Raw genomic sequence first — 18055 nt, 5'->3', positions numbered from 1 at the left:
GACACCAAAGTACAGCTGGGCACTTACAAGCAATGGTGCTTTTGAAAACTTTTGGGGACACCCGAGTGGATCTACAGCTCAACGAACAAGCGCACAGGGCAACGAAGCTGCACAATGAAAAGGTATTGTACTCTTCCCCTGCAATTCTCTGAATAAAATGTCAATTTCAAGGTGACGCAATGCCTGGTTATACTGCGTCTCTGTCTAAATGTATAGTGTCTAGAGCCATGGCATCATAATGATGGTAATAAGAGGTGGATTAATTCAGGTGGGACGGTTTAGGACTTCACTGAAGGCCTAGGCCCCAGAACCACGGCACGCTACTGCTCTATTATAATAGGTGATCTTTTTTCTCATGCGTTCTGGTACCACAGAACCCCCCCTATCGGCAGACTCAGTAGCCTCGGTTTTTCTAATGACTGCCTTGCCTGGTTCACCAACTACTTTGCAGACAGAGTTCAGTGTGTCAAATCGGAGGGCATGTTGTCCGGTCCTCTGACAGTCTCTATGGGGGTGCCTCAGGGTTCAATTCTTGGGCCGACTCTTTTCTCTGTATATATCAATGATGTTGCTCTTGCTGCGGGCGATTCCCTGATCCACCTCTACGCAGACGACACCATTCTGTATACTTCCGGCCCTTGTTTGGGCACTGTGCTATCTAACCTCCAAACGAGCTTCAATGCCATACAACACTCCTTCTGTGGCCTCCAACTGCTCTTAAACGCTAGTAAAACCAAATGCATGCTTTCAACCGTTCGCTGCCTGCACCCGCACGCCCGACTAGCATCACCACCCTGGATGGTTCCGACCTAGAATATGTGGACATCTATAAGTACCTGGGTGTCTGGCTAGACTGTAAACTCTCCTTCCAGACTCATATCAAACATCTCCAGTCTAAAATCAAATCTAGAGTCGGCTTTCTATTCCACAACAAAGCCTCCTTCACTCACGCCGCCAAACTTACCCTAGTAAAACTGACTATCCTACCAATCCTTGACTTCGGCGATGTCATCTACAAAATAGCTTCCAATACTCTACTCAGCAAACTGGATGCAGTTTATCACAGTGCCATCCGTTTGTTACTAAAGCACCTTATACCACCCACCACTGCGACCTGTATGCTCTAGTCGGCTGGCCCTCGCTACATATTAGTCGCCAGACCCACTGGCTCCAGGTCATCGACAAGTCCATGCTAGGTAAAGCTCTGCCTACATAGTCCATCGGTAAATAGCCCACCCAATTTACCTACCTCATCCCCAAACTGTTTTTATTCATTTACTTTTCTGCTCTTTTCCACACCAGTATCTCTACCTGCACATGAACATCTGATCATTTATCACTCCAGTGTTAATCTGCAAAATTGTAATTATTTGCCTACCTCCTCATGCCTTTTGCACACAATGTACAGTATATAGACTCTTTTTTTCTACTGTGTTATTGACTTGTTAATCGTTTACTCCATGTGTAACTCTGTTGGTCTGTTCACACTGCTATGCTTCATCTTGGCCAGGTCGCAGTTGTAAATGAGAACTTGTTCTCAACTAGCCTACCTGGTTGACAACGAAACCAAATATCACCATTTGAAGCAGACGTATCTTCTGCTTGGATAGTTCCTTCTGTGCCACACTAGGCCCATACTGTATGCCTTGTCTATTAGTTGAACTCTGGGTTGAATTGAAACAATAGCTGTTAACTCTCATTTGCTTTGTCAAACCTACCCCTTGGAATGACTTTGATATTAACATGGAATATATTTTGTTATTAAGAGATCTCTCAATAATAATTCTCACAATAGCATATTGGTAGTAGTCAGTGACATATTAAAGCTAATCAGGGCTGGGTGTCGTTAAAACCCTGGTTGGGGTTCGATCCCGGGCTGAGGTGCTGCCCAGCCTATTGTTTTTTTCTGAAAGTGTATATAATGTTGAAAATCTGACATGGTTTCAAAGGTACAAATTCAACCTATTTTATATGAAGATGCTTGTGTTTCCAACTTCCCAAAGTTAGTAAACATCCAGAGTTTAGAGGATGAAGACAGTGTAGGCCTATACCCCATCTTATCCACAACCCCCCCCCTCCCACACACACACTTTACATTTGACCAATATGTATGGAGCCATCAGCCCTAAAGCATGAACATGTTTTTTTGCTAGAAAATGTGGATTAAGAGAAGAAAAATTATCATTTTCGCTAGTTTCATCTAAATAGAAGGGCAAAATGACATTGACAAACCTTGTCATATCTGCTTTCACCGGGATTTAAAAACCCAGGCTTTCCTAAAATGTTTACCTCAGTCAGTTTAGAACCCAGGTGTGTCTACAAAACACATGTACTCCTCCATAAGGTTCATGGGTTCCCTATTGTCTTATCCCAGTACAAGAGGGGCAACTGGATTCAGGATTAAACACAAGCAGTCTTTAAGGTATATCTTATTACAGTCTATCGGCAAATAGCCCACCCATTTTTACCTACCTCATCCCCATACTGTTTTTATTTATTTACTTTTCTGCTCTTTTGCACACCAATATCTCTACCTGTACATGACCATCTGATCATTTATCACTCCAGTGTTAATCTAATTATTCGCCTTCCTCATGCCTTTTGCACACAATGTATATAGACTCCCCTTTTTTGTCCTACTGTGTTATTGACTTGTTAATGGTTTACTCCATGTGTAACTGTGTTGTCTGCTCACACTGCTATGCTTTATCTTGGCCAGGTCGCAGTTGCAAATGAGAACTTGTTCTCAACTAGCCTACCTGGTTAAATAAAGGTGAAAAAAATAAAATAATAAATAAAATAAAAAATGTAGGCCTACCTTATTATTTTCTTCCATCTGGCAATATCATTTTAAGGAATGAAATCTGTTTTGTTGCTAGCATTATTAGTAATTGCAGGAAAATACAGCTGTAGAGTACAAGAATCAGCTACTTTCTGAAGGGCAGCCAAGCTCATAAGCAATTTAGAACCTACAGACAATTATGACAAAATTGGAACGCAAAGAATGTGTCACAAACGCCTTGTGGTCACATGTTATTTTAGGGCGTGGCTCCGCATTCGTGACCGGTTCTCTATTTCCTGGTATCCGTTAGTGCTGGAATTTGCGATTAATACTTTTCTCATGCCGAAACCGGATTAAATACATACCGGTAGTTAAATGTAAAAAATTATTATATTCGCAATGTCATTAAACAACAACATAAATAGCTACTAAATTTTCGAAACATGATTTTGTCATCAGGTCAGTACCATTTGTTTGATTTTGTGGACCAACGACTAAACTGTATCTATGTTAGCTAGTTGCTAGCGACGCTAGTCAGCATAGGCTGCTACATGATAAATAGTTCGCATTAGCGAATTAGCTACCTAGCTAGCCAGCCTAACAAGCTGTCAAATCCAGTGGAAACCGATGCAACCCTGCTGCCAAATAAGGGCTAGCTCGATGACCCGTGATAACAGTGAGGTCCCCATGAGTTGCAAGGCTTTAATAAGTGCTATCGTGCAGAAAAAGCGAATAAAATACTGGTTGATGAGCGAGCTAAGTTAGCTAGCAAGACGGATATGACCGTTAAGAGCGTGCATGCACAAATGCATGACGACACATTGAATATAAGTGAAGCAGGAATACAGAACGAGATCGCCCCACCAAGCCAGATAGTAGAGGGGTACAACAACGCCGGGACACAGAGGCATAGCTCATACAATTATATTTTGTTCCAGTCAATGACAATACATGTTGAATAATAAATACCCGCGTCAAATATATGGCATCGCATGCTCGTACAAAGATAGCTTGCATGATTTTTTTTGTAAATCCGGTGACCACTAGATGTCCTCGTATATCCACATTTAGATCAAATATACTTGATTTTTCATCAGTACTGTGAATGACAAGCCCACTGAATCTAGTTTAATAATCTTTATACTCAGCAGGTAGAGGCCTAGGTACTTCAAATCAGTGCTTAATTTGAGCCGGATCATGCCAGAACAGGATCCGGCACCGTTCCGTTCTGGACTGCTTTGTTCCGGAACCTATTTGGCCGGATCCGGTACCTCTCGTGCCATGAAAAATTATTTTCACCTTTTGCCATGTAACAATTATAATAAAAGCTTTCAAAGTTCATTCGAGTTGCCTCTTCGTCAATTATCCTGCCCCCTCATCTCTCCAGAGTTGCACTTCATCATTTGTTTCCTTATAGAATCATAGCTGCATGAAGGGTTCTGGAGGAATTTTCTAAAGTTACGGAATTACTGCTGTCTGTTCAGAAATAAATTAAATCATTCAGAATAGCCTAATACGTCATGAGAAGCCCTATAATTTAGCTACAGAGGACCAATGAATTCTTTTTTTAAATAGCCTCGCTGCGGATTGTAGCCCAATAACAAAGAATAGCCTACAGTCGGGAACGCGAGGCAAATCTGTCAGTGAAAAAACAGCACGCAGACAAAACAGGCCTTTTGCAATATTTCAAATACAATCGAGGGAAAACACAGATTGGAAAGCAATGACTCTTGCTGAAAAGATAAGACTATGCTGTAGACTACCAAAATATTTGATCAACTCCCAAACATTGTTTTACAAAACAGAGAGAGGCTTTTGACACGAGCGCATCGACAATCTCCAGCGAGTGAGCTGCGCATCATTGGGTGAGTCAGTGAAACTGGAAAGCATTTTTAGGACTAATTTCCTCCTCATATTGTAGCCTACTATATGTTTCTCCACAAACCTAGGCCTATAGGCTATTGATGGATTCAAGACAATGTCGTTTTTATTGATCTCAGATACTAAGTTTGTCAGTGTCAAAGTAGCCTGCCATTTTGATTATTTGTGCGGATTAAAAAAAGATAATGCCAAAGTCTGCAGTCATGTAAAATTATGTAGAATTGCACTGAGCTGAAATGTGGCCCGATGTAGTGTTGCCTTTGTACCAAACACCCTTACAGTCATAAACCTTTTCCCCATGTAATCGCCTCCACCTCAGTCTGGTGTTCGCTAACAGTATCTGAAGAATCTGTATACCCAGTGGTGTATAGTACAGTAGAGTGCATCAGAGTACAGCAGACTACAGTAGACTACAGCAGACTACAGCAGACTACAGTAGAGCACAGCAGAGTACAGTAGAGCACAGCAGGCCGTATAGTAGGAGAAGAGGCCCTTTGGGTGAAATACATATTCATAATATTTCTGTAAACAATTTAATCTGCACCCAGATTAGTCTTCAATTGAATTTTCACCCAGATTAGTGGTCAATTTAATCTGCACCCAGATTAGTGTTCAATGTGATCGAACAAAACTCAGCACATTAATTAGAAAATGTTGTTACAAATTTGAGCCACGAGATGGTGGTAGATTCTAAGTTTAAATAGCATGGACCTTTGATTTGTCTCTGGATAGAAATTGCCCTTGGGCACAGATCTAGGATCAGTTTACTCTCACCAAATCCTAACCTTTACCATTAGCAGTAAAAACACACACCAGACCTAAGATCAGTGCAAAGGAGCCACTTCATCTTACCCCTGTAATTATATGACTCCTAACTTATATATACTGAGTGTACCAAACATTAGAAACACCTTCCTAATATTGAGTTGCACCCCGCCTTCTGCCATCAGAACAGCCTCAATTCGTTGGGACATGGACTCTACAAGGTGTTTGAAAGCGTTCCCCAGGGATGCTGGCCCATGTTGACTCCAATGCCTCCAACAGTTGTGCCAAGTTGGCTGGATGTTCTTTGGGTGGTGGACCATTCATGATACACACAGGAAACTGTTGAGTGTGAAAAACCCCAGCAGCATTGCAGTTCTTGACACAAACCGGTGCACCTGGCACCTACTACCCCGGTCAAAGGCACTTAAATATTTTGTCTTGCCCATTCACCCTCTGAATGGCACACATACACAATCTATGCCTCAATTGTCTCAAGGCTTAAAAATCCTTCTTTAACCTGTCCGCTCCCCTTCATCTACACTGAAGTGGATTTAACAAGTGACATCATTAAGGGATCATAGCTTTCACCTGGATTCACCTGGTCAGTCTTTGTCATGGAAAGAACAGGTGTTCATAATGTTTTGTTTACTCGGTGTATAAACACAACAGGTATTTATGTAAAACAGGTGAATTTACTGTATGTCCATGGTCTTATACTTCAGCGGGAGCCGGTGGTGCGTGTGTTCAGTGCCGTGACGGGGGAGACCCTCTCAGTCTCGGGCACTGTGTTTCTCCTGAGTACGTCTGTGGCCAGGCTCATGACCCTGGTGTCCCAGCAGTGTGAGCTTCCCGTCAGGTCCTTCAGACTGAGCTCTCCCACCGGCCTGCAACTCTACGACTGCAACCGGCTGCACGACTACGCCATTGACCTGGGTATGGCCTTCCTTGTGCAGTAGATCAATGGTCCTCTGGCTCAACACCTTATGGATGTAACACAGAGACAAATGGACTGTATGGAACACATTCTTGGTTCATGGCAACTAGGAGGACAACCTGCATGTGTCTCTGTCTCCCAGGGGCTACTCTACGGTTGGACACCTGGGATGGGTGGGCGGGGTTCCTCAGAGGCTGCTTCCTGGGACACAGACTGACCGTCCAACGACACCTGTCTAGAGAGAGACCTGTGATGAGGTCAGAATACACATCTACACACTGAACTGTATGATAGACTTACTATCAACAGTGATGGTACTGACCCTGTATATAGCTTACAATGATAGTACTGACCCTGTATATAGCTTACAATGATAGTACTGACCCTGTATATAGCTTACAATAATGGTACTGACCCTGTATATAGCTTACAATGATGGTACTGACCCTGTATATAGCTTACAATGATAGTACTGACCCTGTATATAGCTTACAATGATAGTACTGACCCTGTATATAGCTTACAATGATGGTACTGACCCTGTATATAGCTTACAATGATGGTACTGACCCTGTATATAGCTTACAATGATAGTACTGACCCTGTATATAGCTTACAATGATAGTACTGACCCTGTATATAGCTTACAATGAAGTACTGACCCTGATAGTACAATGATGTACTGACCCTGTATATAGCTTACAATGATAGTACTGACCCTGTATATAGCTTACAATTAGTACTGACCCTGTATATAGCTTACAATGATAGTACTGACCCTGTATATAGCTTACAATGATAGTACTGACCCTGTATATAGCTTATAATGATGGTACTGACCCTGTATATAGCTTACAATGATGGTACTGAACCTGTATATAGCTTACAATGATAGTATTGACCCTGTATATAGCTTACAATGATGGTACTGACCCTGTATATAGCTTATAATCAAATCAAATCAAATTTATTTATATAGCCCTTCGTACATCAGCTGATATCTCAAAGTGCTGTACAGAAACCCAGCCTAAAACCCCAAACAGCAAGCAATGCAGGTGTAGAAGCACGGTGGCTAGGAAAAACTCCCTAGAAAGGCCAAAACCTCGGAAGAAACCTTGAGAGGAACCAGGCTATGTGGGGTGGCCAGTCCTCTTCTGGCTGTGCCGGGTGGAGATTATAACAGAACATGGCCGAGATGTTCAAATGTTCATAAATGACCAGCATGGTCGAATAATAATAAGGCAGAACAGTTGAAACTGGAGCAGCAGCACAGTCAGGTGGACTGGGGACAGCAAGAAGTCATCATGTCAGGTAGTCCTGGGGCACGGTCCTAGGGCTCAGGTCCTCCGAGAGAGAGAAAGAAAGAAGGAGAGAATTAGAAAACGCACACTTAGATTCACACAGGACACCGAATAGGACAGGAGAAGTACTCCAGATATAACAAACTGACCCTAGCCCCCCGACACAAACTACTGCAGCATAAATACTGGAGGCTGAGACAGGAGGGGTCAGGAGACACTGTGGCCCCATCCGAGGACACCCCCGGACAGGGCCAAACAGGAAGGATATAACCCCACCCACTTTGCCAAAGCACAGCCCCCACACCACTAGAGGGATATCTTCAACCACCAACTTACCATCCTGAGACAAGGCTGAGTATAGCCCACAAAGATCTCCGCCACGGCACAACCCAAGGGGGGGGCGCCAACCCAGACAGGATGACCACAACAGTGAATCAACCCACTCAGGTGACGCACCCCCTCCAGCGACGGCATGAGTGAGCCCCAGTAAGCCAGTGACTCTGCCCCTGTAATAGGGTTAGAGGCAGAGAATCCCAGTGGAAAGAGGGGAACCGGCCAGGCAGAGACAGCAAGGGCGGTTCATTGCTCCAGGGCCTTTCCGTTCACCTTCCCACTCCTGGGCCAGACTACACTCAATCATATGACCCACTGAAGAGATGAGTCTTCAGTAAAGACTTAAAGGTTTAGACCGAGTTTGCGTCTCTGACATGGGTAGACAGACCGTTCCATAAAAATGGAGCTCTATAGAAGAAAGCCCTGCCTCCAGCTGTTTGCTTAGAAATTCTAGGGACAATTAGGAGGCCTGCGTCTTGTGACCGTAGCGTACGTGTACGGTAGGACCAAATCAGAAAGATAGGTTGGAGCAAGCCAATGTAATGCTTTGTAGGTTAGCAGTAAAACCTTGAAATCAGCCCTTGCTTTGACAGGAAGCCAGTGTAGAGAGGCTAGCACTGGAGTAATATGATCAAATTTCTTGGTTCTAGTCAGGATTCTAGCAGCCGTATTTAGCACTAACTGAAGTTTATTTAGTGCTTTATCCGGGTAGCCGGAAAGTAGAGCATTGCAGTAGTCTAACCTAGAAGTGACAAAAGCATGGATGAATTTTTCTGCATTTTTGGACAGAAAGTTCTGATTTTTGCAATGTTACGTAGATGGAAAAAAGCTGTCCTCGAAATGGTCTTGATATGTTCTTCAAAAGAGAGATCAGGGTCCAGAGTAACGCCGAGGTCCTTCACAGTTTTATTTGAGACGACTGTACAACCATTAAGATTAATTGTCAGATTCAACAGAAGATCTCTTTGTTTCTTGGGACCTAGAACAAGCATCTCTGTTTTGTCCGAGTTTAATAGTAGAAAGTTTGCAGCCATCCACTTCCTTATGTCTGAAACACATGCTTCTAGCGAGGGCAATTTTGGGGCTTCACCATGTTTCATTGAAATGTACAGCTGTGTGTCATCCGCATAGCAGTGAAAGTTAACATTATGTTTTCGAATAACATCCCCAAGAGGTAAAATATATAGTGAAAACAATAGTGGTCCTAAAACGGAACCTTGAGGAACACCGAAATGTACAGTTGATTTGTCAGAGGACAAACCATTCACAGAGACAAACTGATATCTTTCCGACAGATAAGATCTAAACCAGGCCAGAACATGTACGTGTAGACCAATTTGGGTTTCCAATCTCTCCAAAAGAATGTGGTGATCGATGGTATCAAAAGCAGCACTAAGGTCTAGGAGCACGAGGACAGATGCAGAGCCTCGGTCCGATGCCATTAAAATGTCATTTACCACCTTCACAAGTGCCGTCTCAGTGCTATGATGGGGTCTAAAACCAGGCTGAAGCATTTCGTATGCATTGTTTGTCTTCAGGAAGGCAGTGAGTTGCTGCGCAACAGCCTTCTCTAAAGTTTTTCAGAGGAATGGAAGATTCGATATAGGCCGATAGTTTTTATATTTTCTGGGTCAAGGTTTGGCTTCTTCAAGAGAGGCTTTATTACTGCCACTTTTAGTGAGTTTGGTACACATCCGGTGGATAGAGAGCCGTTTATTATGTTCAACATAGGAGGGCCAAACACAGGAAGCAGCTCTTTCAGTAGTTTAGTTGGAATAGGGTCCAGTATGCAGCTTGAAGGTTTAGAGGCCATGATTATTTTCATCATTGTGTCAAGAGATATAGTACTAAAACACTTGAGCGTCTCTCTTGATCCTAGGTCCTGGCAGAGTTGTGCAGACTCAGGACAACTGAAATTTGGAGGAATACGCAGGTTTAAAGAGGAGTCCGTAATTTGCTTTCTAATAATCATAATCTTTTCCTCAAAGAAGTTCATGAATTTATCACTGCTAAAGTGAAAGTCATCCTCTCTTGGGGAATGCTGCTTTTTAGTTAGCTTTGCGACAGTATCAAAAAGGAATTTCGGATTGTTCCTCAATTAAGTTAGAAAAATAGGATGATCGAGCAGCAGTAAGGGCTCTTCGGTACTGCACGGTACCGTCTTTCCAAGCTCGCCGGAAGACTTCCAGTTTGGTGTGGCGCCATTTCCGTTCCAATTTTCTGGAAGCTTGCTTCAGAGCTCGGGTTTTCTGTGTACCAGGGAGCTAGTTTCTTATGAGAAATGTTTTTAGTTTTTAGGGGTGCAACTGCATCTAGGGTATTACGCAAGGTTAAATTGAGATCCTCAGTTAGGTGGTTAACTGATTTTTGTCCTCTGGCGTCCTTGGCTAGGCAGAGGGAGTCTGGAAGGGCATCAAGGAATCTTTGTGTTGTCTGTGAATTTATAGCACGACTTTTGATGGTCTGGGGTCTGAGCAGATTATTTGTTGCAATTGCAAACGTAATAAAATGGTGGTCCGATAGTCCAGGATTATGAGGAAAAACATTAAGATCCACAACATTTATTCCATGGGACAAAACTAGGTCCAGCGTATGACAGTGATGTACAGTGAGCTTACAATAGTACTGACCCTGTATATAGCTTACAATGATGGTACTGACCCTGTATATAGCTTACAATGATGGTACTGACCCTGTATATAGCTTACAATGATGGTACTGACCCTGTACCCTGTACTGACCCTGTATATAGCTTACAATGATGGTACTGACCCTGTATGAGCTTATATTCTCGTGTTTTTTTCCTTCATTTTTTTTTCTCTTACCCTGATATTTAATACTGCATTGTGGGAAAGAGTTTGTAAGTAAAGCATTTTTACTGTACTGTTTTATAACCCACTGGATCTTGTGAACTTGACAAAAAAAACTTGAAACGTGTTATAAATACATTGATTCTGTATTATTCCAGGTTCCAGCTCCGGGTGGCACTCTACATCGCTGCTTCTCTGGGCCACCTGGACCTGGCCGGCTGGCTGCTGGAGAGGGGGGTGCGTGTCATTGAGCCGGTGGGGGTTCACCCTTACCGTGAGTGGTGCCACCAGACGGCCCACCCCGACGTCGCCAAGTGTCCCGCTGTCGCCTCCATCGAGCGCGGCCAGCTCACCATCCTCAAACTTTTTATCGCCAGCAGCGTTCTGACCCTTGCCTGTCGGGATCCCCAGGGTCGTGACCCCCTGAGGATCGCCCTTCAGTACGGCCACAGGGAGTGTGTGAGTCACCTGGCCACCAAGCTGTGCTCTGTGGTGGTCCTCCCAGGTATGGCCCTGCCCATGCGGACATACCTCCAGATAAAGGGCTGGGTGAGGCTGGGGCAGAGGAGGACAGCATCCAGGCACTGCATGGGCCTCAACAGGGCTCCGTTCAGGACCAGGGTGGGCGACACGGTCCTGGTGGACGGCTTCACCCTCCCCAAGATGTCCTCCAAGCCCAGGAGGAGTGAGGCCAAGGCGGGTATCAGGGTGATGTCCACAGCCTCTCGACGTTTGACCCCCATCAACTGCCCATCTCATGTATCCTGCCCGCTCCGCGCCCTGGCATCCCAGGATAAACCTCTTCAACTACCGAAGCTACACCCTGTGGCCACGAGGGATGAAAGAGAGAAGAAGAGGGGATGTGGAGGGAAGGGATGTGAGGAGGATGAGATTGGGGATCAGAACAGCAACCAATGGAGGAGCAGAGTCCCGCTCCCGCCCATTTCTAGAGACACCAATCTCAGACCTGTGTTTGCCTCGCCAAACTCCGCCCAGATACTCACCACCTCACTGGAGGCCTTTTCTCTCCACTGCGACCGCACACCCAGAGAAAACGCCATATACTGTTTGGCCTTGGCCAGGTTAGTCCAAGTTTAAATGACAGCTACGGTGAATATGAATATTTCTCTGGAGGTTTCTTATGGAAGGTGTGAATACTGTCAGAAGAAGCCTCCTATAATCAGTGGTGGGGGGAACACATGTAAAAGCTGTTTACACACTTTTTATTTTATTTTGTTCAAGCATTTACCCACCTTTTGTGGAAGATGCATTGAGAGTATGGGGAGCGTTACTTCTTTAATCCTGAACGGCAATCAGCATTTACCAGTCAATGTTTTTACCACGACATCACTGCCTATGATATACCCTTATCCTCCCTGAATAGATTTCAGTACAAACAAATCATGAGCCAACTATCATGCTTAGAAGGTATATAGTCAAATCAAATCAACTCAAACTTTAATTTGTCACATGCGCTGAATACAACAAGTGTAGATCTTTCCGTGAAATGTTTACTTTACAAGCCCTTAACAAACAGTGCAGTTCAAGAAGAGTTAAGAGAATATTTACCCAATAAACTAAAGTAACAAATAATAAAACAGTTGAACTTGTCCGGTGGCCATTTGATTAATTGTTCAGCAGTCTTATGACTTGGGGTTAGAAGCTGTTATTGGTTTACCCTAACAAGTCCTGAAACAAATCATGAGCCAACTATCATGCTTAGAAGGTATATAGTGTCAGTCTTATTGGTTCACAAGTTGTTTTAGTATGGGGATAGGATGTAAGGGCACTTCATTAATGTATTGAGGCCATTACATATACAGTATTTCACAATGCTAGGACACAGATTTGGTCTCCTAACCTTGTTCTGGTTGATTGACTCTCTAACAGTGCCTTCACACAGAGACCATGGTTGCAGCAGCTGAATGTAGCGCGGACTCTGGCCAGGAGGAGTGCTCAGCACATTGGGTAGACACCAGGATCCTGGTCATTAGACTGCTGAACAGCTTCTACCCCCAAGTCATTAGACTGCTGAACAGCTTCTACCCCCAAGCCATTAGACTGCTGAACAGCTTCTACCCCAAGCCATTAGACTGCTGAACAGCTTCTACCCCCAAGCCATTAGACTGCTGAACATTAGACATTAGACTGCTGAACAGCTTCTCTCATTAGACTGCTGAACCCAAGTCATTAGACTGCTGAACAGCTTCTACCCCCAAGTCATTAGACTGCTGAACAGCTTCTACCCCCAAGTCATTAGACTGCTGAACAGCTTCTACCCCCAAGCCATTAGACTGCTGAACAGCTTCTACCCCCAAGTCATTAGACTGCTGAACAGCTTCTACCCCCAAGTCATTAGACTGCTGAACAGCTTCTACCCCCAAGTCATTAGACTGCTGAACAGCGCCATTAGACTCTACCCCCAAGTCATTAGACTGCTGAACAGCTTCTGCCCCCAAGTCATTAGACTGCTGAACAGCTTCTACCTCCAAGCCATTAGACTGCTGAACAGCTTCTACCCCCAAGCCATTAGACTGCTGAACAGCTTCTACCCCCAAGTCATTAGACTGCTGAACAGCTTCTACCCCCAAGTCATTAGACTGCTGAACAGCTTCTACCTCCAAGTCATTAGACTGCTGAACAGCTTCTACCTCCAAGTCATTAGACTGCTGAACAGCTTCTACCCCCAAGTCATTAGACTGCTTCTACCCCCAAGTCATTAGACTGCTGAACAGCTTCTACCCCAAGTCATTAGACTGCTGAACAGCTTCTACCCCCAAGTCATTAGACTGCTGAACAGCTTCTACCCCCAAGTCATTAGACTGCTGAACAGCTTCTCACCCCCAAGTCATTAGACTGCTGAACAGCTTCTACCCCCAAGTCATTAGACTGCTGAACAGCTTCTACCCCCAAGTCATTAGACTGCTGAACAGCTTCTACCCCCAAGTCATTAGACTGCTGAACAGCATTTCTACCCCCAAGTCATTAGACTGCTGAACAGCTTCTACCCCCAAGTCATTAGACTGCTGAACAGCTTCTACCCCCAAGTCATTAGACTGCTGAACAGCTTCTACCCCCAAGTCATTAGACTGCTGAACAGCTTCTACCCCCAAGTCATTAGACTGCTGAACAGCTTCTACCCCCAAGTCATTAGACTGCTGAACAGCTTCTACCCCCAAGTCATTAGACTGCTGAACAGCTTCTACCCCCAAGTCATTAGACTGCTGAACAGCTTCTACCCCCAAGTCATTAGACTGCTGAACGGTAATTAAATGGCCACCTGCACTATTTGCATTGACCCCCTTTGTTATTGATGTATTTTTCTAATTGTTTTCCACTGACTCTCTTGAATTGGCTCGATGCACACTCACTACACTCTACCCACACATTCACTGTGACACTGACCGACTTTCACACTAGCTGCTGCTACTGTGTTTATTATCTATCCTGATTGCCTAGTCACTTTTACCCTTACCTACATGTACATACTGTATTACCTCGACTACCTCGCACCCATGCACATTGACTCGGTACTGGTACTCCTTGTATATAGCCTTGTTATTGTGTTACTATTTAGAAAATATTTTCTTACTTTTTAACTCTGCATTGTTGGGAATGGGCTCGTAATAAAGCCTCTCACAGTTGTTTTCGGCGTATGTGACCAATACGATTAGATTTCATCTGAACAAATGAATGCTCTCGTTGTTTATAATGAGGAATTTATTTAAATAATTTGGTTTTCCTTGAATATTTGAATGGGCTGAGAAAGCCTTTCGTGATGGATCTAGACAATCTGGTGAAAAGGGAGGGTTTGCGACACTTCTCTTCAAGTGGGAAGGACGATGCGATATCATAAATTCCCTCTGGAGAAAAGGAGCCATGAGATGTTGTCATCGTCTCTGCAACGAAAGACCATCCAGCATGCCATCAATTTACATTTTTACTCATTTATCAGACACTCTTATCTAGAGAGACTTACAAGGAGCAATTAGGATTAAGTGCCTTGCTCAAGAGCACATTGACAGATTTTGCCTCGTGGACTCAGGGATTCTGAACCAGCAACCTATCGGTTACTGGCCCAACCTCTTAACCCACTAGGCTACCACCCAGCCCACAGTACAGTATGTCATAGGTAACAACTCAGAGGAGTACAATGTCTTTCCAAATGAATTAGTGGAATGGTAAAGGGATAATGTCTCAGTCTTGACTGAGCAGCAGCCTAAACAGCAGCAGGGCTTACCTGTAAAGTACACAGTAGGGGAAATGTTCTGAGGCTGGTACTCCAGAGACTCTTGAGGACAGAGGTTCTTACTAACTTTCTTGGAACCCTGGTTGGTGGGAAAAGGCACATTAAAACAAACTGAAATTTTTTCGATATCTTAAAGTACAGCATATCAATTGCAAAGAAGCAGTGCAATGCCATGACACAAATAATCATATATCTCACAAAAGGTCAACAGCAGTGTTATTCATGAAAGATGTATGTGGACTATACCTTTGTGTTAAAGGTGAGGACCTGCTCTCCAGTACTGCTGATGGTATCCCTTTCCAAATCAAACACGCCTTCTACAATGTCACTGGTGGCCACGCTGGTAGCGGACTCAAAATAACATTTAGCAGTGGCTTTGGTGATCATTTGAAGAATGACCATGCAAGTAGAAGTCTTTGGATCGTTCTGGACTGAAACATCAAAGTTTATGTTTTCATACTCATCTGACCACTGTCTCAGGAAGCACTTCACTGTCTCTTCAGCAAATATCTGGAGAAGCTGAGAGGAGAGCTCCTTGGATATGGCACATTGTTCCTTTCCCCATTTCAGCCTTGAAAGAATGGAGTCTGAAGCACTTTTGGCTGCTTCCAATGTTAAGACCTGTGGAGTGCTGTGGCTGTCCTGAAGGGCTATCACTTTATCCACCAATTCATGACTGAAAATGTGGATGGTCCAAGTGGAAATGATTTTTCTCAATTTCCTAACAGCAGATCGGAGGTCGTCAAGATGAGAAGCACCCTGTCCATCTTCCTGTGTGTTCTCAACACTTTCCACCATAATGTCCACTACCACCCCAGCAGCTTGCCTGACTTTGTCCACAAAGTTTACAGGAAGTAAGTCCTCTGTGTGAAAGAAGTCCTCAATGATTGTGTTTCTAACAATGGGAAAGTCAATCTGAGCAGGAAACTCAGTGGGGATGGGAGTCCCGGGTAAGGCAAAGTGCCATTTCGACTGCCTTAATTTTGAAGTAGGTGTTACAGAGATGGAGGAGCGTGAAGAAGAGGTATTTCTTGTATTTTGGCTGTCAGCACTCCTACAACGGATCGTGTCAATATCCTCCAGCATGGATCCTGAGAGCTCAGTGGTTTTAGATAGTAATTTGTGCGGAATGTCCACACAGGCATCGTTTCCACCAGGTGTAACACTGCTCTGGTTGACCTCAAGATGGCCGAGACTTGCTCTTTGTGATGCAGGACTGCTTTGATATGTAAAGATTTGGATTGAACCAAGTGTTGTGTCTGATCTTTGAAGATCTTTTCTGAGAAACTCCGTAATCTTACTTTGCAGACTGTAGTAGATGTTACGAGCAACAGACCGGATCCTTTTCTCAGAAACCTGTCCAGTGGTGAGCAGGGAGGTTCCAGATACCATGTCAGATGATTGGGTGGTCTGGGGAGCTCCTGCTGGTCTTTCACCATGGTTTGTATAATATCAGTAGATGTGGTGGATGTAGATACAGACTGGAGGTACTTATCTGTTGTACCTTCCTCCACAATGTTAAATGATCTAGAGATGACCTCACTCACTCCTTTCTCAGCTTTGGTTTGGAACTCATGACTAGAAGTTTTTGGAGGCTCTTTGTTGAAAGACTGTGGGAAGATGCAATGCCTTTGGAGGCAGCTGTGCTGCAATCTAGACTTACTGGAGAGGTTCGCTCAGGAGAACCTTGGAGACGTTCAAACATGTCTTCACATGGTGTTGGGGACCTTGACAAGGAGATGTCCTTCAGCTGAGACAGAACACCACCTACCAATATGTTGACCTCAAGGGACATATCAGATATTTTATTTCCTACTGTGGAGAAGCAAGGTGCATTTGATGCCTGATCCTCGCATGAGGTCAAGATTGTTGAAATTACCTCTTTGGTACTATTGGTCAGTAGACCCTCGTCTGTTTCAGTCCAGAGAAGTTTTGAACTCTCGCTGACACCCCTGTGTAGAGCCACTTCCAAGGTTCAAACTGGGCAAGTGAGGCACACTCTTACTAGCTTGCCTCAAGTTCTGGCTTGCCAAACAAAGGTACTCCTCAGTCCCAAGATGTCCAGAGTCCTCTGTGGGTGTATGACTAGACATTCTGCTCAGCATGTCTGACCTCCGCTGGTGAATGATGAAGTCCTTTAATGTCTTCTTAATATTTTTATATAAACTAGTGGTAGCAGACCAGATCCTGCTCTTTAGCTTTTGTGCATTTTCCTGGAGGTCAGGTTCTCTCTCCTCTACTTCTGCAGGTTGCGCCAAGCTCTGCAAGTCTTCCACAAATGTGTCAATGATGCCAAAGGCAGCAGAATCCGCACAAATATCCTTTGACAAGGTTCTCTGGTTTAGAACGGAACAAGACCTGGATGCTACAGAATAAGCAGGCTGTGCACTTGTTAAGCTACTGGTGGACTTTTTAACTAGGAACTCACTCACTGCTTGAGTGGCATTTCTCTTAAATTCCTCACTTGAGAGTTTTCTAATACAATCTAACAGACTGGTCAAAGAAGCTGTGGCCTTACTTCTGCTGTCCTCAATTTGACAGGGGAACTCACATACTATTGGTGATGAGGACCTGGAATGGGAGATATCCCCAAGCTGAGCCAGAACACCCTCTACAAATTTCTCTCTCTCAAAAGAGAAGCCTGATCCTTTTTCTCCAACAGTGTACAGGGGTCCTCCTTTGACATCTCAGTGTTGTACAAGACCAGAAGCTCTGAGATGACTTCTTTGGTGCAAGTTGTCAGAAGGAGCTTGCTTTCTTCTGACTCGGTTTTTGCCCAAAGAAGTTTTGAGCTCTCACTTAGGCCTCTTTGTAAAGTAACTGCACCAGTGGACTCTGGCAACTGAGGCTCACTCTTACTGGGCCTATATTTCATGTTTAAGCAAGGAAGTGGAACTGTCTCCTTAAACTCAGCATTTGTGATGTTATCATCAGATGTGACAATGCTCTTTAAGGCACATCGCTTGCCGAAATAATCTTTCAAGTTATTTTGGATGCTGT

General features: G+C 44.1%; 2 protein-coding genes across 36 annotated transcripts in view; one reads left to right on the top strand and one right to left on the bottom strand.

The window, feature by feature from the left end:
- LOC127910689 (uncharacterized) overlaps window positions 1-18055 on the bottom strand; it is a 72836-nt gene that overhangs the window by 11777 nt on the left and 43004 nt on the right. For 2 of the 25 annotated variants that reach the window (XM_052475371.1, XM_052475372.1), the window contains exon 4: window positions 13249-13424. The exons of 18 other annotated variants lie outside the window; for them this stretch is intronic. Coding sequence is in view for 4 of the 7 variants with exons in the window: in XM_052475368.1 (XP_052331328.1) it covers window positions 14527-14705; window positions 15047-15134; window positions 15302-16447 (1413 nt within the window). In the remaining 3 variants the exon portion in view is untranslated. Of the gene's footprint in view, window positions 1-2818; window positions 2923-13248; window positions 13425-14490; window positions 14706-15046; window positions 15135-15301; window positions 16466-18055 lie in introns of those variants that run through there. 5 more of the 25 variants (XM_052475367.1, XM_052475368.1, XM_052475396.1 and 2 more) reach the window with 5 other exon arrangements.
- LOC127910690 (protein ANKUB1-like) overlaps window positions 1-18055 on the top strand; it is an 82983-nt gene that overhangs the window by 34852 nt on the left and 30076 nt on the right. For 6 of the 11 annotated variants that reach the window (XR_008075769.1, XM_052475397.1, XM_052475402.1 and 3 more), the window contains 3 exons: window positions 6151-6361; window positions 6505-6619; window positions 10965-11888. Coding sequence is in view for 10 of the 11 variants with exons in the window: in XM_052475397.1 (XP_052331357.1) it covers window positions 6151-6361; window positions 6505-6619; window positions 10965-11888 (1250 nt within the window). In the remaining variant the exon portion in view is untranslated. Of the gene's footprint in view, window positions 1-3080; window positions 3242-4589; window positions 4648-6150; window positions 6362-6504; window positions 6620-10964; window positions 11889-18055 lie in introns of those variants that run through there. The other 5 variants (XM_052475401.1, XM_052475404.1, XM_052475406.1 and 2 more) reach the window with 5 other exon arrangements.

Source organism: Oncorhynchus keta, chromosome 22, assembly GCF_023373465.1.
Source record: "Oncorhynchus keta strain PuntledgeMale-10-30-2019 chromosome 22, Oket_V2, whole genome shotgun sequence".
NCBI lineage: Eukaryota > Metazoa > Chordata > Actinopteri > Salmoniformes > Salmonidae > Oncorhynchus > Oncorhynchus keta.
Note: the sequence above shows the minus strand (reverse complement) of the source record. Positions and strands in the feature narration are given on the sequence as shown.